The 21,003-nt window shown below is 42.6% G+C and overlaps 1 protein-coding gene across 2 annotated transcripts; it reads right to left on the bottom strand.

Annotated features, from left to right (window-relative positions):
- Positions 1-75: 75 nt before the first annotated feature.
- Positions 76-18,864, bottom strand: ACIN1 (apoptotic chromatin condensation inducer 1). 2 transcript variants are annotated; one of them, XM_018556124.1, is made up of 12 exons: positions 18,581-18,864; positions 17,211-17,331; positions 11,521-11,566; positions 8,493-8,638; positions 7,953-8,102; positions 7,682-7,859; positions 6,966-7,114; positions 6,391-6,498; positions 4,179-4,286; positions 3,481-3,781; positions 982-1,082; positions 76-838 (listed from the first exon to the last, which is right to left on the bottom strand). In XM_018556124.1, the coding sequence occupies exons 1-12, from the start codon at positions 18,601-18,603 to the stop codon at positions 560-562; spliced, it is 1,710 nt and encodes a 569-aa protein (XP_018411626.1). In that variant the 5' UTR covers positions 18,604-18,864; the 3' UTR covers positions 76-559. The 2 variants fall into 2 exon arrangements, with proteins under 2 accessions (XP_018411626.1, XP_018411627.1); XM_018556125.1 differs by having other exon boundaries at positions 8,493-8,635.
- Between the last annotated feature and the right edge of the window lie 2,139 nt (positions 18,865-21,003).

Below are 21,003 nucleotides of genomic sequence, written 5' to 3'. Positions count from 1 at the left end.
GGTTCCAATTGTGCATCATAATTCTTATTATACAATATATTACACAGGATAATGTACTGAAACACTACAAAGATATAAAACTAATGCAGAATTTTATTTTCTGATATTTCACTTCATTTATAATAAAAAAAATTTAAAAGGAACACAAAGAAAAAAAATAATCAGTGGGTAGATGCCACATGTGGCAAAGGAGAAAACAGTAACCCTTTTCCTGGCACTTTGCCAGGTAGAAGGTTACATATGAAGGGTACTCATTGCACAAATTGTTCAGGAACGTCCAATGATGGGCCAAAGACGATCTCTGTGGTTTAGATCCAGACAGTGTTGAGTTAAAAATTACAGAATTCAGAGAAAGGTAGGTCCGGAGGGAGGGAGTCTCAAGAGAGAGAACTCCACAGAATTCCTTTAGAAGGAAACTAGCTCCTCATCGGAGTTCTACTTTTTCCCCCATATATGGTTCTCTTGTGAAGGGTTGAGTTATAAGTCTTTAACAATATGTGGGCTTGACATGTACATAGCAGCTGAGCGGCCAGCAGAGAAAAGGTTGAGTGAACTAAGGTCAACGTCGCCCTCCCCTATCTCTCACTGGTGTACTCCTGCTGCGGCTTCTACTGTGTCTCTTGGGATCTCTACGCTCTCTCTCGCGAGGGTGCTCTCGGCTGTGCTCCCTCCTTTTCTCCCTCTCTGCCTCTCGTGCTCGTTCTCGGTTTCTTTCTGCTTCTTTCTCTCTCTCTTTAGCACGCTCTTTTCTCTCTTCCTCCTCTTGCTCTTCTAGTTCCTTTCGCCTTTTCTCTCTCTCCTTCGCCCTCTCAGCCCTGTCTTCAACTCTTTTCAAAGCCTGTGGGAACAAGAACGACAATGTTAGGTTCTGTACAATACAGTACTGCCCTCAATGAAAATGTTTGCAAGATACTAAAATGTATTAAATCATTTGACACAGACAGCCAGTCTACTTCATCTGAGAAGAATTTTCTGACATACCTGGTCATCTGTGAGGGGTAGCCAATATATACAAGGGGCGGCTTTGGTTTTGTGGAATAAGTCATCCAGGAGTTTTGCTGGAGGTTCTTCCTGCACTTTCTCTGCAATGAACAGATTAAAGAATGTTAAACAGGGTCATAAGTATGTAAAATGTAGTTAAAAGGTAAAGTCACTAGTGGAATGCCAGTAACCACATGTTCATATTCAAATTCTACTTTACACTTTGGTGCGTAAATGCCAACCAGCTCTAGTGCTCAAGAGTACCACTATTCATCACATTGAAGTGCCAATAGTGAAGAAAGGGGCCATGCCAGGATCAACCACAGGAGCAATCTAAGTATGCATAGCAGTCGCTCTAAAGCATTTAACATAAAAGATGAAGTTACAAGTAGAAACCTGGAAGTACATGCAATGGCATTTCACTTAAGGTACATATTAACAACCATCAATAGGTAATTGGTATAAAACCATATAAAGTTTATACTTATATATATATACACACACATATATACACACATACATATATACACACACACACACACACACACACACATTATATATACACACACTTGAAACAAACAGCCTAAAGTAGTATTCAACTCAAACATTTTTCAATAATGGATCCAGATAAAATATACATTGCCCAGCAAAGCATTGCTTTACATTTTTGCCCAAACACTTAGAATCATTATGTTTCTGAACAGCTGCTTCCAAGTCTCAACTGCTTCCCTGAACTTCCTGTCCAGTACAACACAAAAGGGCAGTGCAGACCCCAGCAACTGTTCATTTACTAGCTTGGAGAAGGGAGGAGAGGGGGGCCAGGGGAGTAGCTTGATTTGCTGTGTGTATGTGGAGACACTCCGCTTACTAGCACACACAAGGATAACTGAATAGCATTTTGCTTGAGAAAGGAGTGACTAAAAACAGGAAGTGAGGACCAGTGCTCAGAGGACCAGCTGATTTTGCAGGAAACTAAAAAAACAACAACTTTTAAACATGAAGCAGCATTCATAAGTGATTTTGTCAGCATTTGAAAAAGCTTAAAATCCTTTTGACTTTCATATCATTAAAACCATAAACTGCTGTACAGCATATGCAAGATTTGCCTTCTGACCAGTAGTGCTGCATAGTATTGAGCTTTAGTGTTCCATCTTTGGTGCATGTTTACCAGTCAGTCCTGACTAATGAGAACAGAAGACACTACCTATATTATTATTATTACATAGTATTTATATAGCGCCAACAGTTTGCGCAGCGCTTTACAATATAAGGAAGACATTACAGTTACAATACAATTCAAGACAAGATGGTAAGGAGGGCCCTGCCCCTGAGGGCTTACAATCTAAAAGAGGAGGGGGAAATGATACATGAGGTAGCTGTGGGAATGAATTATGTGAGAATGTGAAGGTTCAGTGGTTAGGTTGAGGTGGGATAGGCTTCCCTGAAGAGATGAGTCTTTAGGGAACGCCTAAAGGCAGTCAAGGTGGGAGATAGACGGACAGGTTGGGGTAAGGAGTTCCAGAGGATGGGAGAGACTCTAGAGAAGTCCTGGAGGCGAGTATGGGAGGAGTGGACAAGGGAGCTGGAAAGCAGGAGGTCAATGGATGAGCGGAGGGGACGTTTAGGGTGATACTTTGAGACAAGGTCTGAGATATATCCGGGGGCAGAGTTGTGGATGGCTTTATAGGTGACTGTTAATATTTTGAATTTTATCCTCTGGGCGAGTGGAAGCCAGGGCAGGGATTGATAGAGGGGGGATGCAGACACTGAGCGGTTGGTAAGGTGAATTAGTCTGGCAGCTGCCTTCATGATAGACTGAAGGGGGGATATCCTGTGTAGTGGAAGGCCAATGAGGAGGGAGTTACAATAGTCAAGACGAGAGATAACAAAAGGGAATGCATGAGTAGTTTTGCGGTGTCATTGGTGAGGAAGGGGCGTATTTTTGAGATGTTACGAAGGTGAAGGCGGCAGGATTTGGATAGCGATTGGATGTGGGGAAGAAAGGTGAGGTCCGGGGAAGAAAGGTGAGGTCCGGGGAAGAAAGGTGAGGTCCGAGTCAAGGATGACACCTAGGACCTTGGCATGAGGGGAGGGTTGGATAGTTGTGTTATCAATCACAACTGAAATGTTGGGGGAAGGTGCACGGGGTGGAGGAAATATCATGAGCTCAGTTTTTGAAAGATTGAGTTTTAAGAAATGTTGTGACATCCAGACTGATATGTCATTTAGTAGATTGTACTATATAATTATAGTATTATAGATTACTGCAGACATAGATTATATGCAGCTTCATTTTTATTTCAATAGTTGAGAGAGGCCAAGATGCTGCAGTGTAACAATACAGTTGCTACAGAGAGGAAAAGGTATATAAAAATGAATATGGTATAGTAAGCATGCAAAATACACTAGCTTCAATTTAAGTACACACCAAAGTCTAAAATAATCTGAGGAAAGCTTTCAGAAGAATAAGTTAGAGCAAATGCAAACATTTCCACGCACCTTTCTTTTCATTTTTCTTTTCTTTGGACTTGGCATGCTCTTTGCGCCGCCTGTCTCTGGAGCGCGATCTGGGCCCTTCCCTTACTTTGTCCCTGTCCCATTCTCTTTCAGAACGAGTGCGTTCCCTCCTTTCCATCTCACGTTCTCTTTCTGCCCACTGTTCACGGGCACCGCGCTCATGCTCCCTGTGCTCACCTCGTAATGGAGGGATATGGGGATGAGCATAAGGATGTTGGTGGGGGGGTTCCTCCTGCTTGGGTTCTGGAGGGCGTTCTACAAGAAGTCCTCTGTGGAAGTCCAGCTAAGACAGCAAAAAAACAAAACCAAAAGATCAGCTAAATTAAAGTAAAACCCATCGTGATATAAATACTAATGCTGCTTGCCCAACATGTGGATCCTCTGGCTTCAACCATTTGAATGACTGACACAGAACCAGCAAAAAAAAGTTAGAAATTTAGATAAGCATGCTTGTTCTGGTCAAGTATTTCAAACTACTAAAGCCAGAAGTTTAGTACGACAGCCAGGCATTTAAGTGGCCATGATCATTGGCAGCCTTATTCCTTTTGACACCTTAACATGCATAATACATACCTTGAACAAGATATTTAAAAAAGTGCTACATAATGTGGTAAGAAAATTTCTCTTGTATATATTTAGTGAAGACAAATAAGAGTAATAGCAGGTTCCAAAGGTCTTACCTCATCTTGCTCTGCAAAGTCTACTGATAAGAATTTTGGATTGGACTGTGGCCACTTGACTCCGTGCAGAGAATTCCTTGTTGCAATGGCTTCTTCTAGTGTGGAATACTAACAAAAGACCACAAAGTAAAGTTAACAAAAGAAAAACCGAAAAAGAAAAAAAAAAAACTGTACTGCAGATGCTGCCATCACTGATCCCTTCTTCTGAAAATGCTAGCCCTCATGCCGATTCAATAACTCCACAGCTGTGATTGACCAAACGGAAACAAGTATGGAGATCAAGAGTTACAACTACCCTTTTCTGTTCTTATGCCTTCGAAGGGTTAGACACTCAAAGTACTAATACTTTTACTAGTACTAATACTAGTACTTTTCCAATCATCTCTACAGCTGGTTTTCCTCCACTTGCATGCAAGAGCAGCACACCAAAAACATCCAATACCTTTCCCCCTTGGGAACCCTGTTTCAGGACGCTGAGGAATTTTCACTGTTTTTAGACTTAAAGTACTGAAGATTGAGTAAGGCTACTAGCATATTTAGAGTGTGGTCAACGATGGCAGTTTTCATATTTTGTTAGCGCTCTTTACTTGAAGCCTCATTTTTACCACAACGAAGTTTGGGGGAAAAAAAAGCAGCAATTTACATTGTAATAGTACACATGCCTGGAGGCAGCTATAAACTCTGCATTGATGCACATAAACAGGTGCTTGATCTATTACTTGTAAAAAGATTCTCACATTTGTGTGCATTTCTACCGGACATTCCAAATGCCTCCCAAAATCATGCTGGTTTACCCAGATTTCATCAGTCTAGGCAGCTACAATAATTATCACTTGTGTTACTGGAACGAATATCAGATCACCAATTCACTACTGAGAGAGTAATGAAACTAAACTACAGACAAGAATCCACAAAATAACTCACTTTCCCACAAAAGAGGTCACTTCCCTTTTTGAGTTTTGGAGTACCAACTCTTAATTATGAGCTATGACTAAGGCCTCAATGGCTGAAACATGTTGTTATCTTGTTCTTGTGTGGATTTATAAGCCTTTTAAAGACAGTCTACGGATACAGATTTTCAGTGGATAGTGGACTATCTTGGATGCAACAATTATGTACTGAAAAGGCAAAAAAGCCTTCACGTAATCACAAAATTATCTGCTGGTCATGGTAGCACAATACAGAAAGGTGCCAACTTACTGGCGGAACGGACGGGGGAGGGTGCGGGTACAGCTGGCTCTGCCTCTAGATAGGCAGAGCCAGCTGTCACTCACACAGCTGGGCGGATCCAGTCATCTAAAATCGGGATCCGCTCCAGGTGCGGCGTCTCAGTATACCGCAAGCTGTAGCTCGCGGTATACTGAGCTTAGGGTAACGGGAGGACGCTAGTTTGTGTCCTCCCGTTACCCCAAGGAGAACTATGGGGGAAAACACTGACCCCATAGTTCTCCTTTAACAATTAACGTTTTTACATGGTTGGCACCTTAACCACATGGCTATGACAGCAATGTAAAAAATCCTTGGTTACATGAATATAGTCTTGCATAGTATTTGAGGTTGAATAAAGACACAGGCCCATCAAGTTCAACTTATTGCATGCATGTATGTAATTCTGCATGTGTACGAGTCCTTGTGTGAACTTGCTTTTTTACGGGTACCAGTACCCCTGTATGTCACGGTCTTAGGAAAATTGTTCAAATGCTTTTTGAACGATTCAACACTCTCAGCTGATACCACTGCTTGTGGCAGTGAGTTCCAGACCCTAACCGCTCTAACTGAGAAGCCCCTACGCCCCTTGTGGTTAAATCTTTTCTCCACCAATTTTAGGTGGTGACCTCTAGTCTTTGTTATGGAGTTTACAATATACAGTTAGCACCTATAAATCAAGACTCATTTCTGAATCACTGTGAAGTGTGTTGGCGAATTTCCATTTAAGTTAATGGAACATGCACATGCCTGCAAGGACTAAGGCAGTTCAGGCAAAACTGCCAGCTGATAGAACAGCACAACACCCCAAGCCTCTCACAGACAGACAGTATACTGAGGTGGGTCAATATGCACCCTATCATGATGTCACAGATTGACAATGGCAGCTGGTACAATATAATTTAATAACACATATCTTGATGAATCTATTTTCTCTATCCATATATAACCTGGTCTGAAGGAAGAACACAGAAATTGTTAAGGGTATTTAGTCTCATGAACTTACAGTGACATAACAGTGAGACTTTATCTTGTCTATCCAAAAGTTTTCCTCTACTAAGGTACCAGTACGTGAGAGTAGTTCCTTTAGTTGTCCCAAGGTGAAAGGACGGACCTGCAACAGAATACATTGAATAAAACCAAAATTAAAACAGCCCTTGTTGACTACAAAGAATCTAATCTGTTACATAGTTGCTCAAAACTAAAAGCAGTTAAACTACAACAGTGATAAGCAACCAGCAAATCTTCAGCTGCTGTGGGACAACACATTCTGGTCAAAAACAATGAGGGAGCTGTAGTTCTACAAGTTGCTTAAAAGTCAGAGGTTGCCTGTTACTGAACTCTTAGCACCGGCAGAGGACTGCTTTAAAAAATGAATTTCTTTTTAGCATGCCGGTGTTGAAGGGGAAACAGGGGGCAAAGCCTCAGGTTCCCAGATCAAGTGGATGGAAGATATACAATTACACAATGACTTGCAAAAACTAACCGACTGTAAGCAACTTATCTTATATACCTTATATAGAGACACTTGCAGCTACACTGATAACACCAAGCTTAGGAAGAAGCACTTCCCACACTTACCAGATTGCAGACGTGTACTATACAGCTAGGTTTTCTTCTCGGGGGTGATGGCTGCTGTGAGGCAGTGCGCACTGGGTCATCAATTGTAATGGAAACACCAGTTTTCTGCTGGCTGATTGATCTTCTCAGTAAGGTATCACCTAATGTAACTACCAAGTTGCAGAGTTAGCAATAAAATGTTCTAATACATATATGTCAGCAATTCATATACTCAAAGCAATTCCCACTTTTGCAGTCAAATTTGAGAAAACCCCACTATGTTTGTTTTGTGTTCCTGTTCATACAGTATATCTAAATATAAAGATTTCATAATTGTTTTAGATACATCTTTGGTGTAGGCCTTTATGCAGATTCCAAGCTATTCTGAGTAGTTTGAAAGTAGAGACAAACTGAGGGACAGAACAAGCTTCTTCTCAGTAACATGGAAATGCTCTAAGTCTTTAACCCTTTGCCAAGAAAGTTTTCAAATCTAATTTACAAATGATAATGAAATCTGCCAGTACAGAGTGTTATTTAGAGTAAACAAAATTCCCACAAGCAACCCCTTAACACTACATGCGGGAAGATAGGTAGGATTTTTAAGTAGAAAAAAAAACACCTAACGCAAGCAGCACTTTATTTTTTTTAGGTTCTGCTATGTAAATAGGAACATATAGCAAATATGAAGAGTTGCATCAATTTGGTTGCAAAAGTGGAAACAAAATGTTTTTAATTACCTCGGACTTCTGCCTGTGCTGGGCTTTCTGGTAAAGGTTTCTTTACTTCCTGCTCATTTGGAGGTGGTGCCTCTGTCTCCATAGGGACAGGATCTCGGTCTGGAACCTCTGCAGCTTCCTCCGACCTCTTATCTTCCTCCTCATCCTGACCATTTTCTTGAACCTCTGCAGGAACTACCTGGAAAGTTAAAATAGATTAAGTACAGTTTGTGTGCAAAGAAACTTTGCTAACCTTTTATAAAAAAATAGAAATCTGAAGCAGCATGCTTACCTGTGTAACAGTCCTGCATATTTTCAATCCTTTATCATGAGAGTTGTCATCGCCATTTCGTTCACCTTCATCTTCAGAAATATGGGCATCTTCAGCATGAAGATCTACAACGGCTTCTTGCTTTATTTCTTTAATCTCGGGTATAAGACTCTAAGAAGAAGGTATTATTGTGTGAAAAAGTGCAATTGCAAAGTTAAATCAATCAGTGAGACATTAAAAAGGTATCCAGCAAGTTACCACTGTGCTATAAAGAAGAACATTCCCTTTACCTTTTTTATATAATGCTCATCATCTCAGTGATGTGTACCTCACAAAGCCTCTATTATGTGGCTTCCTAACTTGTTACTGAATAGCAATCACATTCAAAAACTTACATTTTTCTTACATAACAGGCTTTGGGGTTGATTTATAAAAGCTTTGCATAGTATATAGCTGGGTGAATGCCTTCTGCATGGCATTACAGCCCCTAGGTGGCAATAATTAGAAATACCTATTTACAGGTATAAAACCGCAAAGAGAATAATATAAAAAATAGATTACCTTTAAAGATTCAGTAGAGATACTAATTGAGGGTTTCTTCTGAGTGGTAGCAGTGCTGGCCCCCCAGCGTCTGCGTCGAGCTGGATAAGTACCTTCATTGTCACTGCCTGTGGTTGAAGTAGGCTGACTGGACCCTTTTGTAGCAGCTGAAATGGTAATAAAAAGTTAAGCTGTAACAACCGTACGATGCAACTTTAATTTCACATGTTCAGCTTCGAGGTATATTGTAAAAGGCAAAAAAAAAATGTTTGTGCTTGTAAAATCTTTTCCTTGGTTTTGAGGGACACAGGAAGTCATCAACTTTCAGAATGTCCAAAAGCAGCGCAACTGAGGAGTGGGCAACAGCAAACACTGCCAATGAGGACAAAAAAAACAAAAAACGGGGAATGTTGAGATCAGGAGAGATGGATATAGAAAAAAAGATAGATGTAGAGAGAGAAACAGACAGACACCCACTAAAGGAATTGGAACCAGACAGAGATCCATAATAATGTTCAGGTAGAAGGAAGATCAGAGCTTGTCTAAATAGCAGCAACAAAAAAGGGGTCCTAAAGCCTTAACTCAAATAATACACAAGAATCCATGAACAAGAAACTCCATGTCTACAATGATCACTCCGCTTGTCAAAATGAGAACTATTAGGGTAAACCCAGCGCACACCTCCAAAGAGTAACGGTGGCTCCTGAAAACACCTATAGACTGTTTATCCCCACAAAGTCAACCTGACCACCAGGATGAGGTACAAAGGAAAGCATATATAAAAAGGTAGGAAGGGAATTAAAAAGGTAGACTTTCACAAGAGACAGAAAAGAAGAATACAGGCCGATATAAAAACACATCCATCAGCAGGGAGTCACCCCTGGGGCGAAGCCCTTAGAAAAGGGGACTGCTAAAAACCCTGAATATTCTAGAGACTGGAAGTCACAGACCTAAAGCTGCCCCCAACTCCCTATATACCATGATGCATCAGAATCTGTAGAGCAACAGTCAAGAGATAAATTGGAGAAAGGAGTATCACCATAGGAGGCCCACCTGTCAAATGTTCAAAAGCAAATCAGGAAGGAAAAACCAAGACCAAGGTATGCAGATCCCTGTCATTGGACCCTTTCCTGCAGCTGCGAGAGGGTTGCTACGTGAGGAAAATAGCTTGTTCAGTACACAAATGACTCAGCAACACAGGATAAGAAACCCATCTAAGCAGAGAGTTGGGAAAAACTAACCTTTTAGATTGCATTTGGCAACAGGGTCAGGACCCAAACTACCTTTCTGGCTCTGAACCTGGAAAGCACTTTGCAGCTAACTTGTTACCAGAATGGGGCCTGAAAAATGCCTTAGGCGGAACCCAGTGCCTGAAGGTTAATTCCAGACTAACTCACAACGTCCAGTTTAGCTGGGTTGGGGTTCAGCACTCCAAAGAAGCGATCATAGAGACCAACTCAACTAGTGATGGAGAGAGAGAATCTTGATTAAAAAGGAAAAAAAATTTAGAATCAAAACAGGGGAAAAAAAAAAAAAAAAGTTAGCAAGAATTAGGATACACTTTTTTTCCGAGAACACTAGCAAACTAGGCATGCTCGGAATAGGAGAGGTCATCCCCTTGGCTGGCCTGGATATTTTGTTTTTGTTTGCAAGTGTCCAATCCTCCTGCAGGCAGCTGGCAGTATAGGACCTCCTGCACCTCTCAATGGATAGAAATGAAAATACTACTTTATTTTAACACCTATTTTTAGTTGCTCACATCTAATATAAAACACACGTGTACATTTCAGGTTTAAAAATTGTAACAAGCAGGTAGCAAGCAAGGGGCTAAATGACCAGGAAGAGGGAAAAGATCCTCTACCCAGTCTGATGGCTCACGGGGACCTTGTAGGTTTTCATCAGAGGCAATTAGTGAGCAGAAGGGACCAGCAAGCTCTGAAAAATCTACAGTCAAAGAAGCTCCTTGTATTAAATATTTGTAGAATAAAACATTTTTCTAGTAATACAAAAATATAAAAAGATCAGTTTATAAAATTAGAACTACAAAATTATATTTTTCCTTATAAGGGCCCCCCACCCCACAGATCAGTGCTTACAAAGATGGCAGGCATGGTTCCTCTATTGTTTACATCCAGCACTGCTACCTCTGCTTACCACACCTGCCCCATATAGTTCTATGGGGCCGTCTCCCACCCAGGAGGGGGATACTTGCAGCGGTGGATGTCAAACGGACTAGCAGTACTAAGCATAGGATCTGTGGATGTTTAGAGTGGTATTGTTCAGGTCAAGGGAGGTCTGCAAACTTGAACAAAAAAAAAGGATGCATAGCTTTCCAGGTCAACTCATACTGCCCACTTTTGTGAAAATCACTTTCTAGGGTGCAATGAAGAGCCCAATGCTTGTCATGCATCGATTTTCTATTAAAAATCGACCATACAAGGAAACTGTTTCAAAAGTAACAGATGTACCTGTTCAATGCAAAAAATAACCATTCGTCTATGCACACCAATTGACAACGAAACAACTACCTTCAGTATTAGTATGCGTTGCCAATCTTTTACCATTATTGTAAAGCGATGCACAAACTGTTGGCGCTATACAAATCCTGTATAATAATAAACTTAATTGGCAAAAGCATACAAACTCTAAAAATAATGGTTTCGATGTTAAATGTTCTGTACACCCAATCAGTGTCCAAACCCATCCGATCACTTTCATCTAATATTTGATCCCACGTTTGCTGAAAGCAATCAAAATAGCAGTAATGCAAGATTAGCGATATAATAAAAATTTAAACAAAATGAAACCCAAAAATGAATCTTACACTTTTTATTCAGGTTAATCTGCAAAATCAACACTTTAAAAGAAACCAATCATGTGCACGCAAAGTATCTGATCTGCACGGATTTAGACAATTCATCAACAGCCTGACACATTACACTTGGGAACAGAAAATGTGTGATTTTTCACATAAAGACGATTCTTAAACTGATTTGTTCATCACTAACTAATGAAAATAAACCAGGAATAAGAGAATTATCCTACTTACAAATAACAGAGATCTTTCTCTTGAAAGTCCTTGGTGGCGTTGTGCTCTATGGAAAAGGGACAAAGGGTAGAAACAGAAGGGGAGGGATGCAATATGGCATCCCGGGGAGAAAGGACAGTTGTTAGAAAATTAAACCATGAATGACATCAGAAAATAATTTAAAAGCAAGGGGTAGGGGAAAAGCAGAGAGAAAAAACAAAACAAAAGAAACAAAACCCCCTGTAGATTATAAGCCAAACCCTTAATATATATTGTAAAGATGTAAGATTGCAGAACACTAGCCGGATGGAGTTAATCAAGTTGGTCTCTTTTTAGGATAGATTTATTAATAGCCTACCCTACAATTATTTCTTGTGAACATTTCCAAACACCAAGAACCTTGCATTACCTAGCAATGGAAATCCAATTTCACAATGTTGGTCGAAGGCTGGCAAATTCTCATCATTGCAAGAATGTAATTAATAATTAGAAATAACCACCTTGAAATAGAATCTGCATGTAATATTGTGCCCAGCCCTTCCATCTGTCCGTCCAATGAGCGCTGGAGGAACAGAGAGGGGAGGGGGGAATCTGACAGTCACCGCCCTCTGCAGGGAGATCTTGAACTGCGGCTTTTGATCCCTCAGTTCTTCTTGTGATCCCTCAGTTCTCGATCTAGATTTGGCATGTGACAGCTGCAGTGTTACACGCCAGTTCTAACTATGAGGATGCGTATATTTTACACTCCCAATAGTTCTGTAAAGCAGAACGCCTAACAGATATTGGAAAAGCTGCCCATACACGTTATGAATTCCCGTCTATTCCTTGATCAATGCTGAATTTGCTAACTGGTTGCAGGTGCTGCTCGGCCAAGAAGTTTTAAGGTGCTCATACACTGTAGGATTCTCGTATGAGAATCGCGGGAAATCACACGATCGTACGATAATTGTACAGTGTATGGAAAGCGTGCGACCGTTTCTACTGTACGGTCGCACGTCTTCCGTCGAACAAGCAGGCTTGAAAACCTGTTTGGGGGGCGGGGGGGTTTCAGATGTACAGCAGGTGTTGTACTATCCTTCATTCTTTTCCTGACTTTACTAGAGTGTCAATGATCTGGAATAAGCATGCAGGATATATCACTGGCTGTGTGCCTGTTGCAGGTCAGTGACTCACTGCATCCAGCAAATGGATTAGAGCTGGTAGATTAAAGAACAATGGCATCCCATATTTATATCCTTAAAAGTTTGCTTAAATGGAAATGTAATGTAACAAAACCTGAAGTGTATAAAAGTTACCGATATCCTGTGGCTGCACGTACACTGTCATCATCTCATCTGTTCGTCAAGAGAAAGGGATGGTAAAACTGAAGGGGTGAAGTTCTCTATACAAGAACAGGATTTATGTGCATGCATCACCAGACTGTAGCAGTACACCTGGAATCATCTGGCACAGAGGTTTTTGTTTCAAGAACTATGCATACAGCGGGTCCTTACTATGTACAAAAAAACTGATGTACTACAGCAAACAGACAAATCCAGTTACAGCATATGTCTGTCTCCTAAAAAAGGATGGCATCCAGGATAAACTGCCTTCATTGATATGACTTTGCTCTAGCAAAGCTGTACAATGTAGACAAAGATTTGGTTGAAAGGAATGATGAGAACACACTATAAGGAAGGAAGCAATACATCCAATTAACAATTAAACCAATCCAAGCTAACGTTCTGCAATGTGTGCTTCAGCAAATCAAAAAGAACAGAAAGAAAAAGATTAATTTAAAAAAAAGAAGCTCCACCTGAAACATAAAACCTGTATTTGGTGAAGAAATCCAAAGTTTTACTTGGTTGTGATGTGCTCCCCACTCTACTGCAAATACAACCCCACCCCAGTTCTTGGTCGCTCTGTTGTATAATAGTACTTCTTGTTTGGAATAAAGGAGGCTGTCATTAAAGGCTCAGTCACACTATATGCAGTGCGTTCCGGCCCGATTTTGGCCGGAACGCACTGCCTCGCATTGCGGCCGGCTCACTTTCGGTGGGGTAGGAGGGGGTGTGGTGGGCCATTCAAGTGAATGGCACCGTAGCCACGCCCTCCGGCCACAATGCTATCCGCCGCACGGGATCACAGGGCACATTGTGCCTGCGGTCCGATCAAAATGCTACAAGCACTATTTTGATTGCACCGCACAATGTGCCTTGCAATCCCGTGCGGCTGATCGCATTGCGTCCGGGGGGCGTGGCTACGGCACCATTCACTTTAATGGCCCGCCACGCCCCCTCCTACCCCACAAAAAACTGAGCCGGCCGCAATGCTAGGCAGTGCGTTCCGGCCAAAACGCACTGCATCTAGTGTGACTGAGCCCTAAAGCCCTCACTATCTCTAAAACATATGCACATGGCATCTGTACATGAAAAGGGGCGAGACTAGTATACCAAACGTTGCTCAAGGCTTCAGACCTGGTAAGGAATCACACTAGACATCACAGAAAAATAAAATCAATAGAGCTCCGGTGAGAAAATATGGTTGCCGTCATTGTTAACTTATATTTACAGGATCTGCCTTTCCTGCCTAGTAAGTCGCTGACATGGAACAAGTATGCAGGATCAGAGTTCAAGCTTCACTGGCTGCATACTCAATGCAGATCTGTGACTCACTAGACAGCCAAGAACTTGTAAGTCTGAGGGCTCTTTCACACCAGCTGCAGTGACTGGTGTTGCTCTAAACTAGAGCTACATCCATCACAGCAGGGACACACAGCAAACAATTGTTTTCTATGTAATCCGTTCCAACCACGTTAATATGATGTGCAGTATGAAAAAAATGCAGACATGCTACATTTCCCCGGCAATGCAGTGAATGGCAAAAGAGGACACACTTTGTACACTGTCAATAAAGTAAAAAAAAAAAACAAAAAAAAAAAACCTGTGCCTTGTGTAACAATGCAAGGCGCCACTACACACCCCTGCTACCCAGAGGACATCAACTAGACGCTAAAATGTTACGATTTAACTGTTTTAGAAAGTGACTTGTGCAAACCAGCCTAGAAGTCAAATCATCAAAGACAGCTATAATATTTCTCTCCTCATAGGTGGCCCTAAATATTAAAGCTATAATGTTGTGAAACAAAAACCTGTAAAAAAGGTATAATATAAACCTGTCCTACTGCCTCTACCTTGAATCTTTGCGGTCTTCAAAAGCTAAGCCGACGAATCTTCAGAATTCAACACTCCAAAAACCCAAGGAATTATGTAGAATGCGGAAGATTCTTCAGTCAGATTAGCCCTTCAAGAGGTTGACGATTCGAGGTACAGGTGTGGCAGGAAAGTATACCTGTTCTTTTACGTTTTTTTTTTTAAAAGGAGAACTATGAGGTGAGTGAAAATCACTCATCCTCATAGTTCAAGCCGACGCGCGACAATGAAACTGACACAGGTCAGCGCAATAAATCAGAAAGTGAGCGAACACATACCATCGCTCGCTTCTCGATCCTGTCCCTGCAGAGAGCCGTGACTGTCACTCACGGCTCCCTGCAGGGATTCCCTCCCCCTGTCCGATCCTCCAGCGCTGACTGGCGGAAGGAACAAGGCGGGTACAGCTGACTCTGCCTCTAGATAGGCAGAGCCAGCTATCACTCACGCAGCTGGGCGGATCCAGATATAATTGTCGGGATCCGTTTCACCTGCGGCGTCTCAGTATACCGCGAGCTGTAGCTTGCAGTATACTGAACTTAGGGTAACGGGAGGACGCTAGTTTGTGTCCTCCCGTTACCCTTAGGAGAACCAAGGGGAAAAGCCCTGACCCCATAGTTCTCTGTTAATTTTCACAACACAATTGCTTTAAAGAGGAAAACTCCACCTAATACAAAATCTTATGATTCTGGTGGAATCCTTTATTTAGAAAACAGAATTTGATATAAACTAGTATAAAAGAAGGTTTAAAAAAAAAAAAAAAAAAAAAGGAAACAGGAAGGGTAAAATAAAAAGGAAAAAACCCAAACAGGCTAAGGAAAGAAATTGAAATATATAAAAAGAAACCAACGATTAATCAGAGGAGTGATGAAGTGTCCTGGTACCCCGTGTGTCTCTCCCACGTGGCTCAGGAATGGCCAGCCGGTACCCTTCCACTTATTTTGGATTTGGTTTGGTCGTGTGTAATTGGAGGGTGAGATGGGAAGTGGTGAACGGTGAGGAGGGTGGGTGAGAGATGGGGTTGCCTCAAATTCACTTTTCAGTTGCTTTTAAGAGTCACTTGTGGTAAAAGTTCAATGATGCAGGGACTTTGTATTTTTTTTTCTCTCCCTCAAATAGACAAAAGACCCCATACAGGCTGTGAAGGGGGTCAGTGAATAAGCAGCATGACACGAAGCTCAGGTCTGCAGCGTGGATGAACCGGGCAACATATCTTTACTCCAGAAACACATCATACGATGTTGTCAGAAGTCCTTTATACAGTTCTGGGTATAAACTTGATTTTTTTTAACTTTGTTTTTATGATTTCTGTGGAAGCAAACTTCAGATCTAGGCCATAGGAGTCTTGCCGAGAACAGAAAACATTTGGTTTATAGTCTGTAATAATGTCCATTTGGGTGAGTATTTTTTGTTTCCTTCCCAAACAGTTTAATATGGCATGCAGCAATATGTTGTGCTGCTCCTCATCATCTTCTGTAATCTGTATGTTTTATGGATGCAGCAAATTACTGATGAGCTGAATAGGAATCCTTCTGGAAAGTCATTATTAGTAACAGCCATTTATCAGCCAAGTTCTCTTCAGAAACAACCAACCACCACCAATGTTTGTGCCATCTCTTAGTTGCAAGCTCTAATGGCGCTGAGCAGTCCTTTTTGTGAAAACCAACTCAGTTACAGTATAAGGATTGTCAAATATGCACATACTTCAGATTGAAAGTCTTTTCTCAAAGGAGAAGAGTCTTTGTGCTTGAGGTCACAATGTGGCACTCTGAGTTTCATGTTGTTGGAAGAACTGCAGAGAGAAGCAGGTAGCTCACCCAGCCCTCCTTTCTTTACACTCATAGTAGCGTCTGTTCGGCACCCTCGGGGCTGCCCGGGTAAAGCTGGGCTCTGACTGGATATTGCTGTGCCTGGAAGTCCAGTAGGGTTTTGGTGGAAGCGCTGGGGCGATGGGACAGGTGTCTTTACGGAGGAAGGAACGGCACACACACTTATACAGGCTTTGCTGGTGGACAAGGGAGGTGGGAGAGAGCAGGGAGCACCTTTAAACACCATCTCCCCCCTCCCTCTAATAACCCCATACTGTGAGATCTCACTCTTAAGATTGCCACCCACCCATAATGAAAAGTAGCATGGAACTATTGGCCTGTTCATGAGCGTAAGGTGATCATAAGGTGTATGCTTGGGATAAGTGAGGGCCTAGTCATAGTTTTAATGTGTTATCTATCCAAATTCCCCAAAAATGTAGAAGTGTCAGCTACCCCCATATCCTGCAATGAATAGATTTCATGCCTTGGGTTCTCACACTCCAATGATGTATTGCAGGATACTATTTAAACTGATCAGGGAAGTAAATCTATGGAACCATTACCCTGTCAGTGATATAATCAGTAAATAAGCAACATGGCAATAAACTGGAGACGAATGGGGTGAGAGATCCCACACATGTGCTCCCATTATGGTCCTGTTATTCCTCAATGTTAGGCCCCTGAAAGTCTGGCTGTTGGGCAAATCAACTCTTACCTCTTTTTTCTCATCCGTCTCGCAACTCTCCTCCTGATCCTGAGATTTTGCAGTCTCTTGGACCTCACCATCAGCTTGATTCTCGACTGCATCCATTATAGTATCCTCTCTCTCGGTTGCACTGCAAAACAGAATGATCGGTGATCAAGAAACAGATACAGAGTCATTGTGAGCACATACTGCTTTCACGTCAAGGAACCCAAGGGTAAAATTAAATCGCATGCATTTGGCCAGCTTGCAAAACTTGTGAATTTTAGGTTACCATAAACTGAATCTACAGATAAAATATTAATACTGCCGACCTCATACAGAATCACTACAAGCTGAAGAACAATAAGTCCAAAAACCCCTGAAAAAAAGGAAACCTGTAATTCTGAAGAAAAAAAAAATAAGCTTGTGTAAGAGCCAATCCACACCGGCCGCTGTGCTAAACGTGCAGCGGCTGGTGAGCGTTGCCAGACAGTGCCGATCCCGGGAGATCGCACGGTGTTCTTTTTCGGTAGAACTTGAAATGAATATTGAAATGTCACAATTGACACTTCATTCAGCTTTACAGGCACAGCTGGGTGCGGGATGTGAGGCGATTGTTTTGCATGGCATCTCGCTGTGCTGAAAATAAGTATTGCATGCTATACTTTTTTCAGCGCACACCACTGCGTTCCTTTTGCAACGCGGTGGTGTGAACCCCGTTCCTGTAACCGACAAGGCAAATTGCTAGCACAGACCCAATGCATTTAGTGTGAATGGGGCCTTACAGTCTCTGGCTCCAGTACTTTGAGACAATATATATGCAGATAGATTAGTAAAATTAGTGTCCCCAGTCCTCATTTTCTGTTTGCCAAAGTACTAAAACCACTGTGCCAAAATTACAGTATTCCCTTATGGTAAGGTCAGCAATGGCAGCTTTGTTACTTTCTCTGTGCAGGATTTCCGGAAAGAGCCCCGACAACGGCCATCGCGTTTTACACTACAGCAAGCACGCACATATGTGATCCATGTCTTGCACAATAAACGAGCCTCTTACTAGGATTTGTGAACAGATTTCTATAAGCAGAACTCGGGAGTGAAACGCTGATGTGTGGCAGCACGCACACCCCATGCTGTACGTCCGTCTACACGTATGAGCAGAGCCTCACGCCCTGCTCCCTCCCATTTCACGGAGAGCACCGATCACAGCACCGTGCAGCCAACCGTACCGACCAACACACACTGCGGCACCATCCAGCCCCCACATCCCCCCTCCCCTACCTGCTCATCACATGGCCACGCAACAAAGGACACCTCTCCTCCCGCCCCGCTTCCAGCGCTAAGCCACCACACCAAGGCCGCTCATGACAAAACACGACCGAACCTGAACCGAATCCCCTTACCAGTCTTTGTTTTCTGATAACATTTCCCTGGCAGCCGGCTGAAAGGAAAGGGGGGGAGGGGAGGTGGGCGGAAAGGAGCCTGTGGAGGTCGAATGGAAAAGGGTGATGAGGGAGGGTAAGATGGGGGAACGGGAAGGAAAGGGGGGCAGAAAAGCAGATATGGCGCAATGAGACCGCCTGGACTCTGGCCTGTTCTCCTATTGGCAATGCCAGCGGTTACTCAGCGTCCGGCAAAGGAGCTCTACTCAAACATGCTCTGCGGCCATCTTGGTGATTACCCAGCAGCCCCGCGTACAGGGAGGAGAGAGGGCGGAGGAGGAAGGCTCCCAGAGGCAGCACAGGGGGGTGAGGGGGTGGAAATACGAGCAACAGTGCTGGCTGATCAGGTTACAGACATATTACACCGGCACATCGATTAACCCGCTCAGGCCTGAGGGAAACCTTCTAGTGTACAATGATCCAATCCAGTCTGCATTAGTGTCCTGCCTTGTCAGAACAAAGTTTCAGCTTTACTATTCCCAGTATGCAACTGTGCACCTATACAAACATTGCAGTATGGCTGTTCTTATAGGCACTGCAAACTCTTACAGCTTATAGGCCAACTCGTATTAAACCTTATCTTTGGTTTTTCTTTTTACAATTTACAGTGCCAGAGGTACTTTACTGCACCGTTTTCTAGTTATCCCCCATGTGATGATGTCACACCCTCAATATGGGTGTTCCTCCAGAGGTTGATAGGGGTTCCTTGTGCAATAAGCAATGTTTGATTTGTAAATACATGACCACAGACACCAATCATCTTTTTTGAGCTATTTGTAAAAGGTGCGTGATTGCCACTGACCACCAAGGTAAGTAACATTCTAACCAATTAACCATCAGTGTCAGAAGCATTCTTCCCACTGACCACCAACGTAAGGAACATTCTTCCCACTGACAACCAACGTAAGGAACATTCTTCCCACTGACAACCAACGTAAGGAACATTCTTCCCACTGACCACCAACCTAAGGAACATTCTTCCCACTGTGCATCAACCTAAGGAACATTCTTCCCAATGTGCACCAACCAAAGGAACATTCTTCCCAATGTGCACCAACCTAAGGAACATTCTTCCCAATGTGCACCAACCTAAGGAAAATTCTTCCCACTGTGCACCAACCTAAGGAACATTCTTCCCACTGTGCATCAACCTAAGGAACATTCTTCCCACTGTGCATCAACCTAAGGAACATTCTTCCCAATGTGCACCAACCAAAGGAACATTCTTCCCAATGTGCACCAACCTAAGGAACATTCTTCCCAATGTGCACCAACCTAAGGAACATTCTTCCCAATGTGCACCAACCTAAGGAACATTCTTCCCAATGTGCACCAACCTAAGGAACATTCTTCCCAATGTGCACCAACCTAAGGAACATTCTTCCCAATGTGCACCAACCTAAGGAACATTCTTCCCAATGTGCACCAACCTAAGGAACATTCTTCCCAATGTGCACCAACCTAAGGAACATTCTTCCCAATGTGCACCAACCTAAGGAACATTCTTCCCAATGTGCACCAACCTAAGGAACATTCTTCCCAATGTGCACCAACCTAAGGAACATTCTTCCCAATGTGCACCAACCTAAGGAACATTCTTCCCAATGTGCACCAACCTAAGGAACATTCTTCCCAATGTGCACCAACCTAAGGAACATTCTTCCCAATGTGCACCAACCTAAGGAACATTCTTCCCAATGTGCACCAACCTAAGGAACATTCTTCCCAATGTGCACCAACCTAAGGAACATTCTTCCCAATGTGCACCAACCTAAGGAACATTCTTCCCAATGTGCACCAACCTAAGGAACATTCTTCCCAATGTGCACCAACCTAAGGAACATTCTTCCCAATGTGCACCAACCTAAGGAACATTCTTCCCAATGTGCACCAACCTAAGGAACATTCTTCCCAATGTGCACCAACCTAAGGAACATTCTTCCCAATGTGCACCAACCTAAGGAACATTCTTCCCAATGTGCACCAACCTAAGGAACATTCTTCCCAATGTGCACCAACCTAAGGAACATTCTTCCCAATGTGCACCAACCTAAGGAACATTCTTCCCAATGTGCACCAACCTAAGGAACATTCTTCCCAATGTGCACCAACCTAAGGAACATTCTTCCCAATGTGCACCAACCTAAGGAACATTCTTCCCAATGTGCACCAACCTAAGGAACATTCTTCCCAATGTGCACCAACCTAAGGAACATTCTTCCCAATGTGCACCAACCTAAGGAACATTCTTCCCAATGTGCACCAACCTAAGGAACATTCTTCCCAATGTGCACCAACCTAAGGAACATTCTTCCCAATGTGCACCAACCTAAGGAACATTCTTCCCAATGTGCACCAACCTAAGGAACATTCTTCCCAATGTG

The sequence above is a fragment of the Nanorana parkeri genome, unplaced genomic scaffold, assembly GCF_000935625.1.
Source record: "Nanorana parkeri isolate BGI_ZX_2015 unplaced genomic scaffold, ASM93562v1 scaffold225, whole genome shotgun sequence".
Lineage (NCBI taxonomy): Eukaryota > Metazoa > Chordata > Amphibia > Anura > Dicroglossidae > Nanorana > Nanorana parkeri.
This window is presented reverse-complemented; position numbering and strand designations above follow the sequence as displayed.